Source organism: Arvicanthis niloticus, chromosome X (assembly GCF_011762505.2).
Source record: "Arvicanthis niloticus isolate mArvNil1 chromosome X, mArvNil1.pat.X, whole genome shotgun sequence".
Lineage (NCBI taxonomy): Eukaryota > Metazoa > Chordata > Mammalia > Rodentia > Muridae > Arvicanthis > Arvicanthis niloticus.
This window is the reverse complement of record NC_047679.1, coordinates 64,104,181-64,126,794: the sequence shown is the minus strand read 5'-3', so window position 1 is coordinate 64,126,794 and position 22,614 is coordinate 64,104,181. Positions and strand designations below refer to the sequence as shown.

General features: G+C 33.5%; 1 protein-coding gene across 1 annotated transcript in view; it reads right to left on the bottom strand.

The window, feature by feature from the left end:
- LOC117694996 (uncharacterized) overlaps positions 1-22,614 on the bottom strand; it is a 352,556-nt gene that overhangs the window by 47,638 nt on the left and 282,304 nt on the right. Inside the window, 5 exon segments of the mRNA XM_076918452.1 lie at positions 1,850-1,923; positions 6,378-6,601; positions 15,351-15,399; positions 16,999-17,077; positions 21,259-21,770. Coding sequence (XP_076774567.1) covers positions 1,850-1,923; positions 6,378-6,601; positions 15,351-15,399; positions 16,999-17,077; positions 21,259-21,770 — 938 coding nt within the window.

The following is a 22,614-nucleotide window of genomic DNA, read 5'->3' as shown; positions in this document are numbered from 1 at the left end:
AGAGAAGAATTAAAGCAAACAAGAAAACGAGAGATGAGTTTTCCGTCCTCAATTCTGTTATTGGTAGATGAAGCACACATGTATATGATAGGTCAGATATTAAAAAATAATGTAAGCTGAAATATTGACTATACATATATATACTGTCTAACACCATTCTCATATCTACACTAATAGTTTTATAGCTGGAAGGCTACATACTAGAACTTTCCCCCCCCATATCTTACTTTATTTCTTTTAATTTTTTATTAGATATTTTATTTACACTTCAGATGCCATCCCCTTTCCCCATTTCCCCTCCCTAGAAAACCCCTATACCATGCCCCTTTTCCTTTTTACTTTTATACACTTTTTAAAAATGTTAATCAAAGGCTTTATAAGTATGGTAATGCTCAATCAGAAGTGTAACCCAATACCCAACCTAGATATATCAACTATCTTTGACTGGTGGAGACATGTGAACATCTGCCTCCATATCCCCCCTTCTCTCTCTTTCTCTCTCTCATCACCTAGCTTCTCCTCTCCTTCTTCTCCTCCTCTCCTTACTCTTTCTCTTCCTCTTGGTACTCCTCCCACCTTCTCTCCTCCTACATACCACCCTTCCTGTTAAAATAAAACTTTTCTCTCAAAATACAATTTGAGCATAATTATGCCAATTTGTACCAGTGAGGTACAAGATAGTACTAATACCCATCATTTTGTTGACTAACCAGAACCTCTGTCATCTCTCCTAAATAAAAGATTTAGTTCTGAACCTGGCTTTTTCCTTGGCTTTAGAATGAATGTCAGCTGAAAACCATCCACTCAAATCTTTTCTCTCAAGGTAAATAGCCAGGATTGGCTATAAGACTATAAGTTTTCAACCCCATCAGAAATCCAGAATGACTGAGTTAACTATAATTGTGGGAAGTACAAAGCATAGCTTCTAAAACTTAGCCAATTTATAGAGATACCTTACTTTAATCATGAATTCTTAAATACTTTAGCAGACATTTTAAGATATAAAATGATTAAAACTATATCACATTTAAGTCATTTATTTAATATTATTGATAAATACTTCTTCAATGTGATATTCTCTAATTTCTTTCCACGTTTTACTGTTTTTGATGTAATTAAGAAATAATAAATTAAATAATCATATCACTATCATTACGCCAGTTACTAACTTTGTACCATGTAACCTATTTTTATATCTTTTAAATATTTTTTCAGTTGAATTTATTATCTCTTCCTTGGACTTTCTCAAGTCTCTTCATATCTTCTGAATTCTGGTAAATCCAGATATTCTATAATAATATTCTGACTTACACATTAAAAAAGTATCCCATTCAGTTAGCTCTAAATAGTTTTCTATATAGTTATATAGCATTTTATATGTGTAATTAATGTTATAGGAACATAATATATTATCGCATAATTAGTTTTGTAATTATATACTGACATTCCCTATAACATGTTAATATATAACACTTATATAATACCCAGAGAGAACAGCATTGACTTATACACTTTTAATTATGATAAAGTTTAGAAAGACTTGTAAAAATGAATATATAATGTGTTTATCAAATAAAACATTCCTATTTTAAAATAGTTTTTAATTAAATGAAGGTAAATAATGAATTAGAGTGGTATCATAGCTTGAGAATATTTTAACTATTAGTTTTATCCTATGAAATCTATTAACTATAAGTTCTACTCACAGTATAATCCTCAAATGCTACTAGTATGAACAATCAGAGAATGAACTATAAAAAGAATTTAAACATATAAACTGCACTCCTGTTATAGCTCTATTTTAGAGTATTAATTTGAACTCTGAATTTAAGAGTCTATTATTACTTACTGGTCTTTTCTGCAATGTGGAGCTAAGTCAATTCGGAATTCTGGTAGGTATATGAAGCCATCAGCCTTGGTGTCCTAGGAAAGAGTGAAAAAATATAAGCAGAAGCATTAAGATTTAAGAGAGATTGCTACAACTTGAAATGGAGCAGCAAGAGCCAGGTCACCAGTATTGTAACAAACATTTTTTTCCAGAATGCTTACTAAAGAATGCTGTTTGTTTAGCATGCACTTGAAATAGCTTTCTGCAAAGCAAATGGACCATGCATTTATTAAACCAGCGATGGTAACAACAAACTCTTAAATTAATGATTATACAGAATTATTGGAAAATATGCAAACAGCTCTCGCCATCATTAAGGCAAAGCAGACAAAAGTGTACCAATGAAGGCTAGCAAGGCAATGAGCTCTAGCAGCATTTAGCGTGTTACTAAACCTTCAGTTGTCTCACACAGAACGATGATTACATGTATCAATCACTTTCAACTTCAAAGCTTCTAAAACATCAAATAGTGAAACATCTAAGGATGAAATTGTTTAGCATATGAACATCACAAAGCAGATTTTGAAATATAACCTTCTATTCCTTGTGTTTTTATATCATATAAGGAGCTCATCAAATTTGTAAGATTGTCATGAACTGACACAAAGTTGAACACCTTTCAACATGTTTTAGAACATATTAAGTTCTTGTCATCATAAATCTGCCCATGTTTACCAATTCACTTTTTTTTTCTAAATCAGTTTCTTCAAGGCTGAAAAAGGGATCATATTATTGCTAGGCTGTAATATTTTTAACTCATAAAGGAAAGTGTAAGTATTAAATGTATGAGGAAATATGAGCCTAGTAATTTTGAAGTTAAAAGTCAAAAATCTATACATTTTATAATAATCTGATTAAAAAGTCACTCTTAAATTTGAAAACACTGAAAAAGGTGCAATAACATTAAGTTATCTTATATCAAGTAAATTAATTGTGAGAACATTCTTCAAATAAAAAAAATGGTAGATAGAATGTCGTATTGCTTTTCTATTTAAGTTCATCAGAAATTATTTAACTATTCATTCTGTTTCATCAGAATATGAAAGCATCTGGTATTTCATATTTGTTCTTAAAAACTTAAGTTTGAAAATGGAAAAATTCCATATTATTTGAGAAAGGGAAAATAGGAGAATATGCTAAGAAATAATATTGATTAAATAATCATGTGACCAACAGTGTGCAATTGTTCTTTATATATGTTAACTCTACTATCACAGATGCTTATTGATTCAATTAGTATATATTGAGTACATATATTGTGCCCCATATGGGAGATAAATTGTTGACTTGGTGAAGGTGATAACAGGGAAGACAAATATAGTACTTGTGAAAGTTTATGATCCAGGAGAAGAATTTTAATATAAAAACAATAAAGTAGAATTACAAGGGGTCAAATCTGTGATCAAAGTTCCACAATGATATGACAGATAATGAGTTTTAAATGGGTGGAGTAACATTAATAAAGGCTTCCCTAAAGATGTGATGTATTGAAGTGAGATTTGAAGGAAGAGTGGGTTGTTAATGAAGTTAACAATTGGGATCATGGAATATTACAAGAAGAAGGAAGACACATGAAAGGATTCCATGAATGGATTGAGTACAGCACACTAGAGAAAGTGGAAGTGGTCAGTATAGCTGGAATGTAAAAATCACAGGATGGCTACTACAAGATATAAAGACAAGCTATGCAGGATTTACGTAAGGGCTGCCATTCCATGTTAAAGATATTTTTGTGTAAGAGTTATAATGAAAAAATGTTGATGAACTTCACTAAGGAAGAAAACTTTTTAAAACTGTGGTGAGATGAGGTAGTATAGATATGGCAATTTATATTTTAAAAGATGTGCTAATTATAGTGGTAAACTAAATTAGAGAAAGGCCAAAGTGAACAGGACCAGACAGACTGGGGGCTATTGAAATTGTTGGAAAGCTAAAAAATGGCTTGGACAGTGAAAATGATGAATTTGATAGAGATTTAGGGGATAATTTTGGTTAAACTAGATATGGATACTAGATATGGATAGGAGGCAAAATAGTACAGGGTTTGAGGATAACTCCTTAGCAGAAAGCCACAGCCAAAATATAATTTTAAGGATGGTATAATAAGGAATTTTGCTTTGTACATGCTGAACAGGGAAAATCTTGAGATAGCCTAATGGAGAGATCTTTGAACTTATGAGTCCTAAATGCAAGAAGAGAAATTTAGGGTGTAGATATAAATATGTGTGAACCATGTATACAAATAGTAATTGAGGGTGTATACATGAGTAAAATTCTGACTGGAAATTATGATAACAATAAGAAAAATTAGATCTGATTCCTGAATAACTGAAACTTAAGTCATTTGGAAGATATGCCAATTCTGAAAAACTGTTGAAGAGTTGTGGCAGGATGAAAATGAGGAAAGGTCAAGTAAAATGAAGTCTGCAAGTATTGCACTTAGCAACATCAAAATGTCAGGGCTATCTTCTAAAATTTGACCCCATAGTGTGTGTGTGTGGGGGGATACATTTTAATTGAGTTAATGAAAGCAGAAAGCATAAATAATAGTATCAAGAAGCCTAGCTACACATGTCAGGGAGTTAAGGTAAATGCTCGAGCTTACATGAAAGATCTGGATTCCTCTCTACACTAGGAATACTTTGAGTATCTTATGGTCAGTATGTCACAAACAAAACATATAGCCTTGTCAATTCTGTACTGCAAAATGATATTTGTTGGGCTTTATAACCAGTGAAATGCACCTGGTTCATTTTATTTTATCTAATTGAAAGGATCCTAGCACTAAAAATAAAAGTTTTTGAGATAAACTTAGTTGAGAGGGAGAGGATCAATATGTAAGAGAAAGTGGGATGAAAATTTTTGGAAAGCATTATGACACATTTTAAAGAAAATGGGCTTCAAAGAAGATAAGAAACTTTCTTGATTTCTTGAAGTTAATAAGTGAAAGGGCTTGGAGTAAATGCAGGTATTTTTTATTTCGAAGGCATTGATTAAGATACCTTTACTGACATATTAGACAGCTTTAGACAGCCTTTTTAAAATTATGAAGTAGCATAAATTGCTCATCCCTGATATTAGGTCTTACGAGCATCTTTTCATTTGCCAAAAGTGTATGACCTTACTGCTAACAAAAAACCTATTTTCAGTGACAGACCTTTTTTTATTGGATACTTTATTTATTTACATTTCAGATATCATCCTCTTTCCCCATTTCCCTCCAAAACCCCCTATCCCATCCCTCCTTCTCCTCCTTTTTGCTTTTATACCATTTTGATTACATGCAAGTATTAAAGTCAGTTAAAAAATTTGGATGCCAAAGAAATTTCTGCTGAGTGTCTATCACACCCTACAACTAGGAATAGTTATTCCTAGGTGAAAAGGAAGGATCTACTTACTGGCAAATGGCATGATCCTGATCAGGTATTTAATATGGGGACGAGGCCATGTTTGTGTTTTTTCTGCAGGATGCTGAAGGAGCATGGTTGCTGCCAGAGTGTTTGGTGAGACATGCTGATGCTGGGACAAAAAAATGACCTGTGACCTTGCTGACTGCCCTGACAATGGTGACTGGGGAGCTGTATTGGACATAAGTTCCTGACCCACCATTGCTTACCTATACCCCTGATTGGATAAGCTGCCTTGCCTCAAGTTCTTAGAGCTTGTGGAACAGAGAATCAAAAAGAGAAGTTATAATGCCTCTTGTATTTTTCTATAATGTGACCAGTTATTCAGACTCAATCATGTACTGGTCTAGAAATCAATCCAATATTTGGAATAACAGTCTTCATTTGGAAGTCTGGATCTGGACATTTTCAGAGACATATTTGGAAGTTAGCTGCAGTTCTCTATGATGTTATGTTAGCAAGAGATAAAGTTGGTACAGGATCTGGATTTCAAACAAGTTTAATTATCAAGTTAAAATTACTTTTGTTTCTTCTACAGTATTTATTGTAAGTTGCATTGATTGTATACTTCCTAATTGTGTTAGTGTGTTGAAACCCAGCATACCAGTTACAGAGGTCTATCAACCAGCTTTTGTTTTATTGCCCTGAGTATCACAGGACCTTGGTATTCTGAAAAAAAAAAAAAACTTTCAAGTACTCGAAGAAAAGAGTTAGGCTTTAAGCAGAAGCAAGAGGGTAGTGGGCTTGATTATGACTGGTATAACAGCTTTAATTACATTAATTGCTAGCACCACTGCTTCTGCAATTGCTTTGACACAAGAAGTTAAGACAGTTACTTTTGTTAATTGTTTAGCAAAAAAAGTTACTAATGTGTTGAGTATACAAGAAAATTTAGATAGGCATTTGCAACAATAGATTGATGCTGTTTATCCTATTCAAATTATTGGAAGGAAGTTCATAGATTAAGAGTAAGGAGCCATCTTGAGTGTCATGCCAAATACCAATGGAGTTGTGTTACTTCTAAAATTTACAATGATAGTCATTATAATTAGTGACCGACCTTTCCTCTGTGGTACACTTACATTCAGATGTGAGAACCAGTAGAGAGTTGAGTTTTTCAAAATAAACCAGTATTTTTTCCAACTAAAGAGGGAGATTCCTCTAGATGGTCTTTTATGCCAAAGCCATCCCTCGCATTTTCCATGGCCCAGTTCAGTATAGGCAATTGCACAAAATCGATTTTTAGACCAAGAACGACGGTCTTCCTCAGAGAAAAATGTGGGCAAGAACCTTCTAAGCCAGGAACCTGCAAAAACAAACAGGAATAAAGTGTTAGTTTGGATATCATAACAATGTAGACTTCAAATTATCATAACATTTTTACAAGATTGCAGTAATATAACAGCTCACCCTTATTAGACAGTTTTCCTTGCCACTATAAATGGCAATATTTTAACTTTTTTTTACTTACAACCATTAGTATTTCTTACTTTGTCAATATTCATTTTAGAGTTTCTTTTGATTTTTGTCCTATTCTGTTAATTTTTAACTTCCTGATTGATATATTAAGAATATTAAAACTTTATTTGTCATATATATTTGAAATTTCTCTCTTTTGTTTATGGCATTATGGTATGTACATAATTCTTTACTACATAGCCACAAATATGAAAAGTATATGTTTTCTGCTTTTATTATTAGAAGTTTAACTCATTTTTATATTTAAATTATGAATACATCTTGACTTCTGTATATTATATAAAATATGAATCTAAGGATACTTCTTTCCAAAGATTGTGACAGTTGCTTTGAACCATTTATTCAATAATCTTTTCATTACTGATTTCAGATGTTATCATCATTATTGAACTCGAATTATTTTTACAGTTAATATAAATATGTATGCATTTATAATTTCTTTCATTAAAATATCAAAATATTTTACTTTTCTGGACAATATTATCATGTACTATTTTTATGATTTATTAATGTATATTTATTGTCAGTTAATTCTATAATTTCTCCTTTTTCCTTTTGTTCTCATATAATTTTCCCCAATATGAACTTTTAAACTAGTGTTAGCTTCCAAATACATCCTGTTATAATTCTGACTGAAAATTGAAGATGAATTTGGGAAATATAATATTTTTTACTACTAAAATTCTGAGCCTTAAACATGGCTGTGTAACTAAATATTTACCAAGATTTCTCTGAAGATATTCTATATTTCAAATATATATATATTTACATTTCTTCTTCTTAGGTCTTTTATATTTTATAGTTTTTGTTGCAATATTTGATCAAAATTCCATCTCCTTGTTAGTATTTTATTGTTATACAGTGAGTGATATAAATGGCTTTAACCTCAGCAGTTCAATGTCTCTTATTCTACTTTTTTGGTAAATAGACTAAATCTGTAAGGGTAGATATAAAATTTAAGTAAATATGTTTTAATTAAAGTAACTTAATGGATATAAATCAAAGCTCATTCATATATGTATAAATGAGATTAAGAATGCCATAAAGAAAATAAATTGGCTCTTTTAAAAATACTTCTAGGCTACTGGGAAGACTCCACAGTCTGAAGGTTCTCCCAAGAGGTCTGCTACAACCAGGGCCAGAGGTAAGCAACCTTCCCAAACAGCAGCAGCAACTGGGAACCCTGAGAAACCCAGCAGACTCAGGAACCATCTCCACCCCACCCCCACACCCTGCGTGAACCACACCCACTTTCTTGGCTGCAACTTCTGCCTGGGAAGACCATCAGCTTATCTGTTCTTCTGAAGACCCCACAGTCTAAGGTCCCCCAGGAGGTCTGCTACAGCCAGGGCAATAGATCCCACAGCCTGAATGCATCCCAGGAGGTTTGCTACACCCAGGGCTCCAGGGCTCCAGGAAAAAGGCCAAGTAACATATAAAGGCATACCTAACAGAATCACACCAGACTTCTCAACAAAGACCCTAAAAGCCATAAGAGCCTGGACAGAGGTCATGCAGGCCCTACGAAAACACAAACAGCAACCCAAGCTACTATACCTGCAGCAACCAAGAGTCACAGGAGGCAGCTTTTAGACCAAGATACCCAGGCCAGGTAACACCAAAGATAACCAGATGTCAAGAGGCAAGCAGAAGACCATAAACAACAGAAGCCAATATACACTGGCACCATCAGAACCCAGTTCTCCCACCACAGCAAGCCCTTGGATACACCAACCCACCTGAAAAATAGGATGCTGACCTAAACTCCTGTCTCATGAAGATAATAGAGTCCCTTAAGGAGGATATAAATAACTCACTGAAAGAAATGCAGGAAAACACAGATAAACAGGCAGAAGCCTTTAAAGAGGAAACAAATAAATCCCTTAAAGAAACAAAGAAAAACACAATCTTGAAGGTAAAGGAATTAAAAAAGCAGTCCAAAACCTAAAAGTGGAAGTAGAAGCAACAAAGAAAACACAAATGGAGGTAACCCTGGAAATGGAAAACCTAGGAAACAAGTCAGGTACTAAACAGAACAACAACAGAATACAAGGAATAGAAAAGAGAATCACAGGCTTAGAAGATACTGACACAATGGTCAAAGAAAATTCAAAACAGAAAAATACTACTAACCCAAAACATCCAGGATATCCATGATAAAATGAAAAGACCAAAACCAAGAATAATTAGAATAGGAGAGTGAAGATTACCAGCTCAAAGGACTAGAAAACATTTACAACAAAACCATAGAAAATTTCCCCAGCCTAAGAAAGAGATACCCATAAATGTACAAGAAACCTATAGAACACCAAATAGATTGGAACAGAAAAGAAAATCTTCTTGTCACATAATAATCAAAACACTAAATGTACAGAACAAAGAAAGAATATTAAAAGTTTCAAGGGGAAAAGGCCAAGTAACATATAAAGGCAGACCTAACAGAATCACACCAGACTTCTCAACAAAGACCCTAAAATCCATAAGAGCCTGGACAGAGGTCATGCAGACCCTAAGAAAACACAAACAGCAACCCAAGCTACTATATCTTGCAAAACTCTTAATCATCATAGATGAAGAACACAAAATATTCCACAACAAAACTAAATTTAAACAATATCTATCTACCAATCTAGCCTTACATAGGATTCTAGAAGGAAAACTCCATCACAAGGAAGGTACCTACACCAAGAAAAAACAAGATATTAATAATCTTACAACAAAGCCCAAAGGAGAGAACCACATGCACATAAAGTTACCTACAAAAACAACAAAAACAAACATAATGGGAACTAACAGTCATCTGTCTTTAATATCTCTCAATATTAACAGACACAGTTCCCAAATAAAAATACATAAACTAACAGACTGAATAAGCAATCAGGATGCATGATTTTACTGCATACAAGAAACATACCTCAATGAGAAAGACAGATACTACATCAGATTTAAGGCTGGAAAAATGTCTTCCAAGCAAATGGCCCCAAGAAACAAGCAGGAGTTGGCATCTTAATATTCAATAAAATAGACTTTCAACCAATAGTAATCAAGCAAGATGGGGAAGGACACTTCATACATATAAAAAAAAAAAAAGTCCACCAAGAAAAAGTCTCAATTCTGAACATCTATGCCACAACTGCAAGGGCAACCACATTCTTAAAAGTAACTTTACTAAAACTCAAAGGACACATTGAGACTCACAAAATAATAGTGAAAGACTTCAACTCCCCACTCTCACCAATGTACAGGTCATTTAAATATAATCTAAGCAGCGGAACAGGGAAACTAATAGAGGTTGTGAACCAAATGGATTTAACAGATATATACAGAACATTTCACACTAATATAAAAGAATATACCTTCTTCTCATGAGATCATGGAAACTTTTCCATAATTGAACATATAATCAGTCTCAAAACAAGCCTCAACAGATACAAGAAGATTGAAATAATCCCATGCAATCTATTAAATCACCATAGACTAAGGCTAGACTTCAATAACAAAAACAACAAAATGCCCATAGACCCATGGAAATTGAACAACTCTCTACTCTATTATATTTTGGTCATGGAAGAAACAAAGACAGAAATTAAAGACTTTTTAGAATTCTACAACAATGAAAGCACAACATACCGAAACTTATGGGACACAATGAAAGCAGTGCTAATTGGAAAATTCATAAAACTAAATGTCCTAATAAAGAAATTTGTGAGATCCTTAATTACCAACTTAAGAGCACACCTGAAAGCCTTAGAAGAAAAAGAAGCAAACACACCCAAGAGTAGTAGAAGGAAGGAGGTCTCAAACTCAGGATAGAAATCAACCAAATAGAAATCAAGAGAACTATACATAGAAACAAAACCAGGAGCTGGTTCATTGAGAATACCCACAAGATAGATAAACACTTAGCCTAAGTAACTAAAGGGCACAGAGACAGTATCAAAATTTAACAAAATCACAAATGAAAAGGGAGACATAACAGAAACTAAGGAAATTCAAAAAATTATCAGATCCTACTACAAAACCCTATACTCAACAAAACTGGAAAATCTAAATGAAATGGATGATTTTCTACACAGATATCATGTACCAAAGTTAAATCAAGTGCAGGTAAAGGTAAATTATCTAAACAGGTCCGTATCCCCTAAGAAAATAGAGGAAATCATTAAAAACCTCCCAACAAACAAACAAACAAACAAAATCTCAGGGACTGATGGATTTAGTGCAGAATTCTACCAGACCTTCAAATTAAAATACCAAAACTCCTCAAATTATTTCATAAAATAAAAATAGAATAAATACTACCTAATTCTTTCTATGATGCCACAATTATTCTGATACCTAAATGATACAGAGATCCAACACAGAAAGAGAACTGCAGACTAATTCTGCTTATGATATTGATATAAAAATACTCAATAAAATTCTAGAAAAAGAATCCAAGAACACAGCAAAACGATGATCCACCATGATCAAGTATGCTTTAGCCCAAGGATGTAAGGTTGGTTCAGTATACAAAAACTCATTAACATGATCCGGTATATAAACAAACTCAAAGAAAAAAAATCACATGATCATCTCATTAGATGCTGAAAAAGCACTCAACAAATATAACACCCCTTCATGTTAAAAGTCCTGGACAAAACAGAAATTCAAGGCCCATACCTAAACATAATAAAAGTAATATACAGCAAACCAACAGCCAAAACCAAATTAAATGGAGGGATACTTGAAGCAATTGCACTAAAATAAGAGACAAGAAAAGGATGCCCACTATCCCCGTATATATTCCATATAGTACTCGAAATTGTAGCCAGAGCAATAAGACAACAAAAGTTAAAAAAAAATGTCAAAGAAGAAGTCAAGGTATCACTATTTTCAGATGATATGATAGTATACATTAGTGCCCTAAAAATTCCACCAGAGAATTTCTACAGCTCATAAACAACTTCAGTATTCAGATATAAAATTAACTCAAACAGATCAGTATCTTACTTTTATGCAAATGATAAGTGAGCAAAGAAAGAAAATAGGGAAACAACACCCTTCATAATAGTCACAAATAATATAAAATACCTTTGGGTAACTCTAACCAAACAAGTGAAAGATCTGTATGACAAGTAGTTCAAGTCTTTTAAGAAAGAAACAGAAGTAGACTTCAGAAATTAAGAGAACTCTTATGCTCATGGTTTGGTAGGATTCACATAACAAAAATGGCCATCCTACCAATTAACAATCTACAGATTCAATGCAATCCCCATCAACATTACAACACAATTTTTGAAAGACATGAAAAAAATTTCAATTTCATACAGAAAACCAAAAAATCCAGAATAGCAAAAATGATTCTTACCAATTAAAGAACTTCTGGGTGGGAATCACCATCCCTGATCTTAAGCTGAACTACATAGCAATAATGACAAAAACTGTATGGTATTCGTACAGAGACAGACAGTTTGATCAATGGAATAGAATTGAAGATTCAAAAATAAATAAACACACCTATGGACACTTGACTTCTGACAAAGAATTAAAAAAATATACAATGGAAATAATTAAGGATTTTCAATAAATGGTGCTTGTTTAGCTGGCAGCAGGTATATAGATCTACATTTGTCACTTTGCACAAAACTCAAGTCCAAGTGGATCAAGGACCTTGGTATAAAACCAGATACACTGAATCTAATAGAAGAGAAAGTAGGAAAAAACCTCGGATTCATGGGCACAGGGAAAATTTCCTAAACAGACCTCCAATGGCTCAGGCTCCAAGATCAATAACTGATAAATGGACCTCATGGAACTGAAAAGCTTTTGTAAGGCAAAGAACATAGTCAACAGGACAAACCAGTAACCTGGAGATTGGGAAAAAATATCTTCCCTAACCCCACATCTGATAGAGGGATAATATTCAAAATATATAAAAAACTAAAGAACCCAAACTCCAAAAAAAAAAAAAAAACCCAAACATCCCAATTCAAAAATGGGGTATAGAACTAAACAGAAAATTCACAACAGAGGAATCTCAAAAGTCTGAGAAGCACTTGAAGAAATGTTCAAAGTCCTTAGTAATCAGGGAAATACAATTCAAAAGGTTCCTGAGATATAACCTTACACTAATCAGAATGGCTAGGATCAAAAACTCAAGGTGACAGCACATGTTGTCCAGGATGTAGAGAAAAAGGAACACTCCTCCATTGATGGTGGAATTGCGAACTGGTACAAGCATTCTGAAAATCAATCTGGAGGTTCCTCAGAAAAGTGGAAATAGATTTACTTGAAGACCCAGCTATACAACTTTTGGGCACACACCCAAAAAGATGCTCCACCATGCCACAGGGACACCTGTTCCACTATGTTTATAGCGGCCTTATTTGTGATAGCCAGAAGCTGGAAACAACCCAGATATCTCTCAATGGAAGAATGGATACAGAAAATGTGGTTCATATACACAATGGAATACTATTCAGCTATTAAGAACAAAGACATCATGAGTTTTGCATGCAAATGGATGGAACTAAAAAATAACATCCTTAGTGAAGTAACTCAGACCCAAAAGGATATGCATGTCCTGTAGTCACTAGTAAGTGAATATTAGCCAAAAAAGCACAGAATACCCAGGATACAATCCACACTGCTCAAAAAGGTTAACAAGCCATAGGGCCTGACTTAGGATGCTTCAGTCCCATTTGGGAAGGAGAAGAAATCAGAGGGCAGAAGGAGGGAATGAACTGGGGGAGAGAGGGTAAGAAAAGGGCAGGGGAACAGGGGAACATGATCAGGCATTGGGTGGGGAACAGAAGTGAAACCCTGAGGGCCAGCAAAATGAACAAAAATATACAACTTCTAGGATGTACCAGAGACCCAGGAGGTCAGAGAATCTCAAGGGAAGAACCTTAGATGAAATGTCCTACAGTGGAGAGAGGGAACTTACAGAGTCCAACCTCCAGTAGAAAGACAGGTCATCAAGTGAAGGGATGGGGTTGTCATCCCACAAACAAAAATTCTGACTCAGAATTGTTCCTGTTTGAAAGAACTCCAGGGACAAAAATGGAGAAGAGAGTGAGAGAAAGGAGGTCCAGTGACTGGTCCAAATTGGGATCCAATTCAAGGAGAGGCTCCAAGGCCTGATACCATTACTGATGCTACGATGTGCTTACAAACAGGAGCCTAACATGGCTGCCCTCTGAGAGGCCCAAGAAGCAGCTGACATAGAAAGAAATAGATACTTACACCCAATCAATGGAAAGAAGCTGGGGACGCCTGTGGTTGAATTAGAGAAAGGCTGGAAGAAGTTAAAGATGTGTGTGACCCCATAGGAAGAACATCAGTCTGAACTAACCTTGACCCATGAGATCTCTCAGACACTGAGCCACAAACCAAGCAGCATACACTAGCTCGTTCAAGGCCCCTGACACATGAACAGCAGAGGACTTCCTGGTCTGACCTCAATGAGAGAAGAAGCACTTAACCCTTGAGAGGCTCCAGGGAATGGGGAGGCCTGTCAGGATGTGGGGGTTGCAGAGGAGTGGGGATATCCTTTTAGAAACAGGGGAGGGAAAATGGGATGAGAAACTATTGGAGGGCAGAACAGGAAGGGAATAATGACTGGACTGTGACAAAAGATTAAAGATAATATAAAATACTTCTAAAGTATCTCGATATAATAAAGATGGAAGTTTGGTTTTGGAATGCTTTTACGTATTGAGCTTATCACCCACTGCTTTGAAGAAGGTCAAAACAAGCCTATGTTATTATTCAAATTTTAAATATGTTCATATTATATTAATTACAAGTGTCTTACATGTTACTGTAAGTTTATTACTCTAGAGTGCAGCCTGTAAAAATTACTTACCAATTTACTCTTTTCTTGGGCTTCTACTAACAAGAACAATTTTTCAGCAGGATTAAGTTGAATATGTGCTCATATTAGGTTACTTTATTTGAATAGTTTATGTCAAAAAGTATAGGTCTTTCCCCAAAGCTACAGAAAGTTGCACATTTTTCTTATGGTCATCTATTTCTTAGAGCTCATTCCCTAAGAAGACAGTTTAACAGAGTATCTAAAGCCCTAGTATTCCTTGCACATAGTTCAGTTTTGTTAAAAAATTAAATAAACATATTTGTGAAAGATATCATCCCTCTTTAACAAAGGGTAAACAAAGTAGGTTTAACATTTCATGAATTTTATGAAAGATAAAAAGTAAAAGATCATGAAAAGAAATCCTTCAATGGATAACATACAGTTTCATATATGAAACAGTTAGTTTATAGAAAGACTGACAAAAGGAAAATTTGTACAGTCAGTAAAATTTGAGTCAGGAATAATTCTTAGAATACATGTGTTTCTATTCCTTTGGACAAACCATAGCTATTAGGATATTTCCACATAGCATGCATACATTAATAAAATGATCTGTTCACACTACTATTATTTAAAAAGACCTATAACAAAAGTGTTCTATAAAAACTCTGAGAATTTCAGTGGTGACATTATGTTTTAGCTCTTCAATATAAGCAGCAATTGAGAGAAACACATTTATAAGAACAGAAGAGAACAAAGCCAACAAAAAGAAACTTACAGTCAATCCAGTTTTGGGCTTTTGCCTTCATCAAACAACTTATAAAGTTCTACAAAGAAAAGAACATGCAAATTAACTACTCCATCAACTTAAATGGCTATAATAATTTCCTATCTTCACTTGATCAGGTAATGATAATACTTCATCTTTATTTAAACATATAGATGTAATACAGAAATGCTCTAAAACTTTAAAAGTACAAAAGTATCTTACTATAATAGGAATTGCTACTTATTTTATTGTAGAAGGGAGATTAATTAGAATGGGAGAGCTGTAGGATGGGCAGTACTGATGTGAAAGGCTGACCTATGGACATGACATGGCTGCTGCACATGTAAACTCACAGCAGCTGTGCCAATTACACAAGACCTACACAATATCTCAAGTGAATTTACTATTCCAGCTTGGAGTTGAGAGGGGCTCTTGATGCCTTATCCTTAGCTGATTAACTAAAGTCAATTGAAAGCTGCTAAATAAGGTAGTATCGCTTTTCATTGTGTATGAGAGGGTGGGGGAGCCATTGGTAGGTACTCCAAGAATAAGTGGATGACCCTACACTTATGCACATGTAGGAATCATAAATGGATTTAGTCATTTATAAATTAACAACAATAATAAATAGACAAACAAAGCCATGAACTTGGGAGGGAAGTGGGAATATGTTGGGAAAGTTGGGGAAGAGTTAACTAGAGGGGAAGAATAGAGAGTCATTTTGGAGAGGTTCCAGGGGGAGCTAGAGGAGGGTAGAAGGGGATGGATATTATCAAGAACCATCTTACATGTGGAGGAAAGTTTAAAAAATAATTTTAAGTGATTGTATCAATATCGCCCTTTCTATTAAATTCTCCTTGAATTTCTAGAATTAACCTTAATTTCATGTTATATTGTTTTCAATACACAGTGGGATGAACTTATTATTAGTTATTTTGATATTTTATATTTATACTCATTACTGATTTTTCTGATAGTTTATTATTTTTGATAAGTTTATGATAGTTCAAAGAAACTTACATGGAATTACAATGAGCAACTGAAGTATGAGAAAATAAGTTTCCTCATACTGTGCCAGCCACCTTTGTAGTAGGGATTTTGTGATTTTTCTAATTTATTATATTGTGTATGCTAATTTGTGAGTTTTTGTATTATAAAATACTCAATGAATAAATGTATAAGCAAATAAAGGAAACCCAGGTTGCTGTTGTCTAGCCATACTTTGTGACTCTAAGATTTATCTGTAGCACTATGTTTCTCCTTAGGAAAGTAAAAGAAATATGATTGGGTCATTGCATTCTCAGAGCTTATGACATACATGTTTCCAAATATTCATTTCACAAGATACTTGTTTAGTTTTAAATTATAAAGGTACTAAAAGGACCTTTAATATTAAATATTATGCAAAATATTCAAACAAAATAGAAGTATGAGTTGTAAATAGTAAAACTGTTTCTATTCCTCTTGCCTATTGACAATAACATTGCATTCTTCCAAAATTATTTATTATATGCATATAGTTATATTTTATACATTTAATAGTTTGCATCAAACAAAACAGATAAAATCAATCTATATAAATCAACATGAAAGGATGACTTCAGTGTTATCAGAGAAACAAAACTTTCAAACAGTACTGATATTTGAGTAATTTTACCATTAGGAGTGAGGATCCACTTTCATTTTCTTCTTCCTCCTCATCTTCTTCCTCCTCCTCCTCATCATCAGAAATAGTCCTAAAGAAAAGAAATAAGCAGATTTTAAAATCACACTAAAAGGAATTCAGAAATAAGCAATGAAATGGTACATGTAAGTTTAAAAGTGAATATTCTTATGGTATCATTTAACCCTTTGTTTTCTACTAAATCTTCAAGTGGCAATAGAAAAATATTATGCAGTATTTACAAGACCAACAAGAACTTGTAAATAATTCTAGAAACAGCTTCATGGTCAATTTCTAATAAACCAAGTTAGAAAAAAATATATAGAGAAAATTCCAGTGCCTTTAAAAGTTAGTAAATATACATGTATGTATATGCATATATGTACCTATATATGTATACACATATATGAGAACTAACACATTTTATTGTTTATATGATATTGGAATATCTTATAGTTCTTGATCATATATATATTTATTAAAATTGATTTTACACAAAATAAACATAAATATATGTGAGTATATTGAAATTACTATAAATATATGCATTTGAACTTGTTTCTAAGATGACTTATAATGAATCAAAGCTTATATATTATATATAAGTAAAATTAATCAAGCAATGAACTTACTAAATATAGTCAATGGATCAATGTAAGAAAATTTAGAAATGGCCACTGAAATGCATACCAATTGCTGTAGATATTTGATATTGTTTCACAGATGTTTAATCATTGGCATATACTTAGTCAATAGTATTTACCAAGAACTTCCTTAGATTTGAAAAAGTAACAAAATTGTTATTTATATCTAAAAGCATATTTTGATATCATTTTAAAGAAAATTTTTGCAGTGCTATTATCCAGGCATGACATAGAACAATGTCATAAAGAAAAGAGAAAATCAAGTTGTATTTATAGTTAATGTATAGATACTATTGAATTAAGGTTGCCCAGTGTGGCAGAATCTATGATTTAGCAAGTACTCCTGTCTTCTGTTTTTGGCTTGTTAGGTTTGGTCATATTATTTTCTTTGGTTAGTGAAAAGTGGGTAGAATTCTGAGCAAAACCTATAAACATACAGTGTAGCTTGGTTTATGTTCCTAGTATCAGCCATGAGAATGTTATAATTTCATCAGCATGTGTCTTACAATGTTACTAATAATGTGGAGCAGAATTGAACACATTTTACCTCAGCTGACTTGTGAATAAGAATAGCAGTATGATGACATATACCTTTTGCTTTAAGAGGAGATTTATACATAAGGCTGGCATAACAGGAGCAAAGTTACGCCTGGTACTAGAAATCTGGTTAAATATTTGGTGTTGATGAATTCATGGATTTTTGAGGACAGCCTACAACTACCATCTTCCTAAAAGAACACTAACTCTTAATACATTCTAAATATTTTTCTTATAATCACAAGAAGGTGTGGTCTTCATCCTTTATCAAGGAACTATCTCTTTACAACAGATAGAAACCATTACAGAAAATCACAACCAATGAGAATACAGTTGCCGAGCCCAGGACTAATACACTCTTGCACCTAAGACTCAAGAAACACTACAGAAAAGGGCATGGAAAAATTCTAAAAGAGGGACAGGATCAGGGATTTTGCTGTGAGACTGTGTAATGTCAGAATCTACACCCATAGAGTCTCACCATCATCACTCTCTAAACAAGAGTTGAACAAGGACAATAATAGACATACTAAAGAAAATGGGAGCTTCAGGAAGCTTAGGAATTCTGAGAGTGGCAAAAACTCTAGGAGAGCACACTAATTGGCTATTCAGTAACAAATGGTGAAGTTTTAAAAATACATATATATATATATATATAAATATATATATATATGTATATATATATGTATATATATAAAGTAATATTATGTGGATAAATCAGCTGGTGTGTGTGTGTGTGTGTGTGTGTGTGTGTGTGTGTGTGTGTAGGCTCAAGTATATTGTCAGGGGTAGCCTCGCTTATACAGTGAAGACCTAAAATCAGCAATAGGCCTGACATACATGCCTGCTAACACAAAGTCTTGGTCTTTGTGGAAAAACACTGAACAGATGGCTATAAGATCTTGTAAACAGGCAGCCTTGGTGGAAATTTACCAGTCTGGATAGTAGTCATGGGTCTTGTGGATAGGTGGCCTTGGTGGAGGGTACCAGCTTAGATAGAAACAAATGATTCATAGAGAGAGTCATAGTGACCTGTTCCCTGAACCTTCACCCAGTCAATACCCTGTTCTGGAAGATATCTGTACTCCCCCTGAGAACACCTACACTCCTGCGTCACCTCTTCCTCACATCCTGCCTCTATGTGTTTATAACCCCTGTGTGAAAAAATTATAATCAGTGATTTGATCAGACTATAGACAAGCCACTCATTCTGTGTCCCCTGTCCTCCAGTTTTCTCTTCCAGGTTCTTCTGATTGCAGTTCAATGCCCTGTGGGACTTGGGCAGTACATGAACATGTATATGTATATTATGCATATATGGTATAGGTATATTTGTGTGTGTCTGTGTTTTGTAGGAATATGTGTGTGTGAACAATTAAAAAAATACAGGGTACTAATTTGAGTAAAAGTAAAAAGCGGTGCATAAGAAGGTACAGAAGGAAGATTAGGGAAGAAAATGATGTAATTATATTTTAATTGAATAATAATAAAGATAAAAGATGTTGAAAAAAGACTCTAAGCTTTGTCAATCACAGGCTATTTAGCTTTAACATAGTGAATACCTATTATTTAATCCAAAATGTCAAAGTTTGTGAGGTTTTAGTTAATTAATGTTCATGAAGTCCTGAAGAAAAGGGTAAGTCAATATTTCTGAATTGACTATACTGAAAAGCGGATTTCCTCCAGCCATTTGCTTTGAATATATAATTCCACCAACAGTTAAATATTCACATTGCATCAATTAGCATGTTTACAAGGCAAAAAGTTTCAGAATCATACACCTGGATAAGGAACTATAAGCAAGTGATGACTGATGAGAGATGAAAAAGAAGCCTATCCTGGGGATGAGTCTCTAATTGGTTGTCCAATCCAAGCTGGTCATCCCCAAAACCATATACACATATGCCATAAAAACGGATTTAGCAAATTGTATTTTTATTATTTGTGTGCAAATGCACACACATACATAGAAGATGCTATCAACATATAACTCATAGAAAGAATAGTATGAAGGAGATTTGAAAGGGGCTGGAGTGAGGAAAGAGAAAGGAAAAGTTGATGTAATTACATTTTAATTAAAGATGTGCAAAAAAACCAAAAGCACAAAAAATTAACTTTGCTAAAAATAATTTTTAGTCAACGCAGCATGAAAAAATGACTTCCGCAAGCTGGAAGGATCTTCTATTACTATACTCATGAAGGAATAAATGCTTTGCATTCAGAATATATTTTCTAGTTCTAAAGTAGGTATAACTGATATTCCAAAGTATTAGTTTATTTAAATAGATAACTATTCAGTAAAGTACATACTAAAAACTAACAATAAGCATAAAGCCTGAGAGGAAAAAATCAAAGCTTTTAGAGCTAGATTATTTAGAAAACTGTCTTGGCATGTGGCACTTGATACCAACTATTTTCTTCAAGTAAGAAAACTATGAATGAAACATTGATTTTAAAGTAGTCAAACACACACTGATTTATGTTATACAATTTAGTACCCTATATATAGAATATTCTATATGGAGGAAAACAAACAAAACACGTAGAGACACTTGATAGTCTGGGTGAATCTTGAAGCTATATAATATTGTCCAAGTGATTATAAAGTAGAAGATAACTTGCCATCATAATTTCAAGTAACTGTAAAATTTTCTCCACCATTGTATTTTCATTTTATGTATGATCATTGTTGCTTTTTTAATATTAAAAGACATTAAAATTATTTTATTGCTTATTGTTTGTGGGGATATATAAAAATTACTATATTTCTAAAAGGTAGATTTATCTTTTTTCAAATGTTTTGTCACTTTCTGGAAATATCTAATACAGTGTTTTTTTTTCTTTTACTTTATAAATTATTCTCAAATAAAAGAGAGATGAAAGTAAACAACAGTTTTCCAGTGAACTATTTCTTTTTACTGAATTCCTTACTTTAAATTCTTAAAAAATTCTCCTATATAATGTATCTTTATACTTATAGTTATACACTTATGCATATGAAAAATCCAATTTTACTTTAGAGATATAATATATACTGGGCAGGTTATTGTAAAGCCATGTGATAAAAACTTACTGGGTATATGGTCTGACAAATTGAGAAGTTTCTTCATCATATCCTTCTGCTGGTTTTACCATAAGTCCCACTGCAGCTCCCAGAAGAAATTCTTCTTCACGTCTCACGGGAGGTCTTCGCACTGCTTGCAGAGCAATTTCCTGTGGAGAACTCACAGCATGTGTACTGAAAGGACTCAGGGTTCTTGGCCTTGCTTGTCTCTCAGTGTATCCTCTTGCAAGACTCATGGCACGTTCTCTACCATATCTCTCAGAGTATCCTCTTGCAGGGCTCAGAGAACGGCCTCTTGCAGGAATCATTGTGAGTCCTTGCTCAGGCCTCACAGCAAGATCTTTAGCAGGATTTACGGCATAGCCTCTTCCAAACTGGACAGGTCTTCCTCCTTCAGGTCCCCAAGTAAGTGCTTCTGCTGATCTCCAAACAGGTACTTCAGAAGATCTAGTAATTTCTCTCATAGGTACTGCCAAAGATCCCCCCTCAGCTCTTGAACCACCATCATAGTTACCAGACAACTGAAGAAGACAAAAAGAAAACAAAGTGTTAGTTCTTCAGATATTAAAATTAAGAAACTTGGTAGACATGTTAAGATTCCCAAGATTGTCTGAATCCAAATTAATGTCGAATTCCAAAATGCATAGATTTGAGATTATTTATACAATTTGTTTCAATTTCAATCAAATTTGAAAGTAAATATAAGATAAATAACATTATATATCTTTTCTTTCTGTAAAGAAATCATACAAAGTTTCAGACAGAAAACAGCTATTAAGAACTTGGCACCTGTTCAGGAATGAATTAAAAAATTTTTAAATATAAAATCAGCTATGTTACAACTTCTTTTTCAAGAATTTTAAACAACCCTTTTCAAAGCAGAGTTTTCTATAAGAACATGTACATATTTGTTCATATTCTCAAAAGAGAAATGGAAGTGTGGAAAAAAAGTCACGTATGGCCTTTGGGCAAACACTTGCTGGAGAGAGTAATAATGAAGCACAGGTCAGCCAAGAGGAAATTGATGCTTTTTCAGTAAATTTTCTTTATAAACTTTTGTTTCTAAATTAAGAACATATCTTATATATAAGTAAAATTCGGTAAATATATTTTAAATGCAAAAGCTCTAAATTGACTTCAAGAAGAAACAACAAAGCTATTGGTTTAATCAATAACACACTTATGAAGACATAAAACATGACAAAATTTTGGTGACTATATTCTATGAAGAATGGGAAGGATTATAATATATATTGAGTTTTCTCATCTGGATTGTATTGGTACAACAATTCTGCCGCTAATATTTATTGATGGCTACAGTTTTGAAAGCATTGTATGGGAAGAATTGCTGGCAGTTTTGTAAAT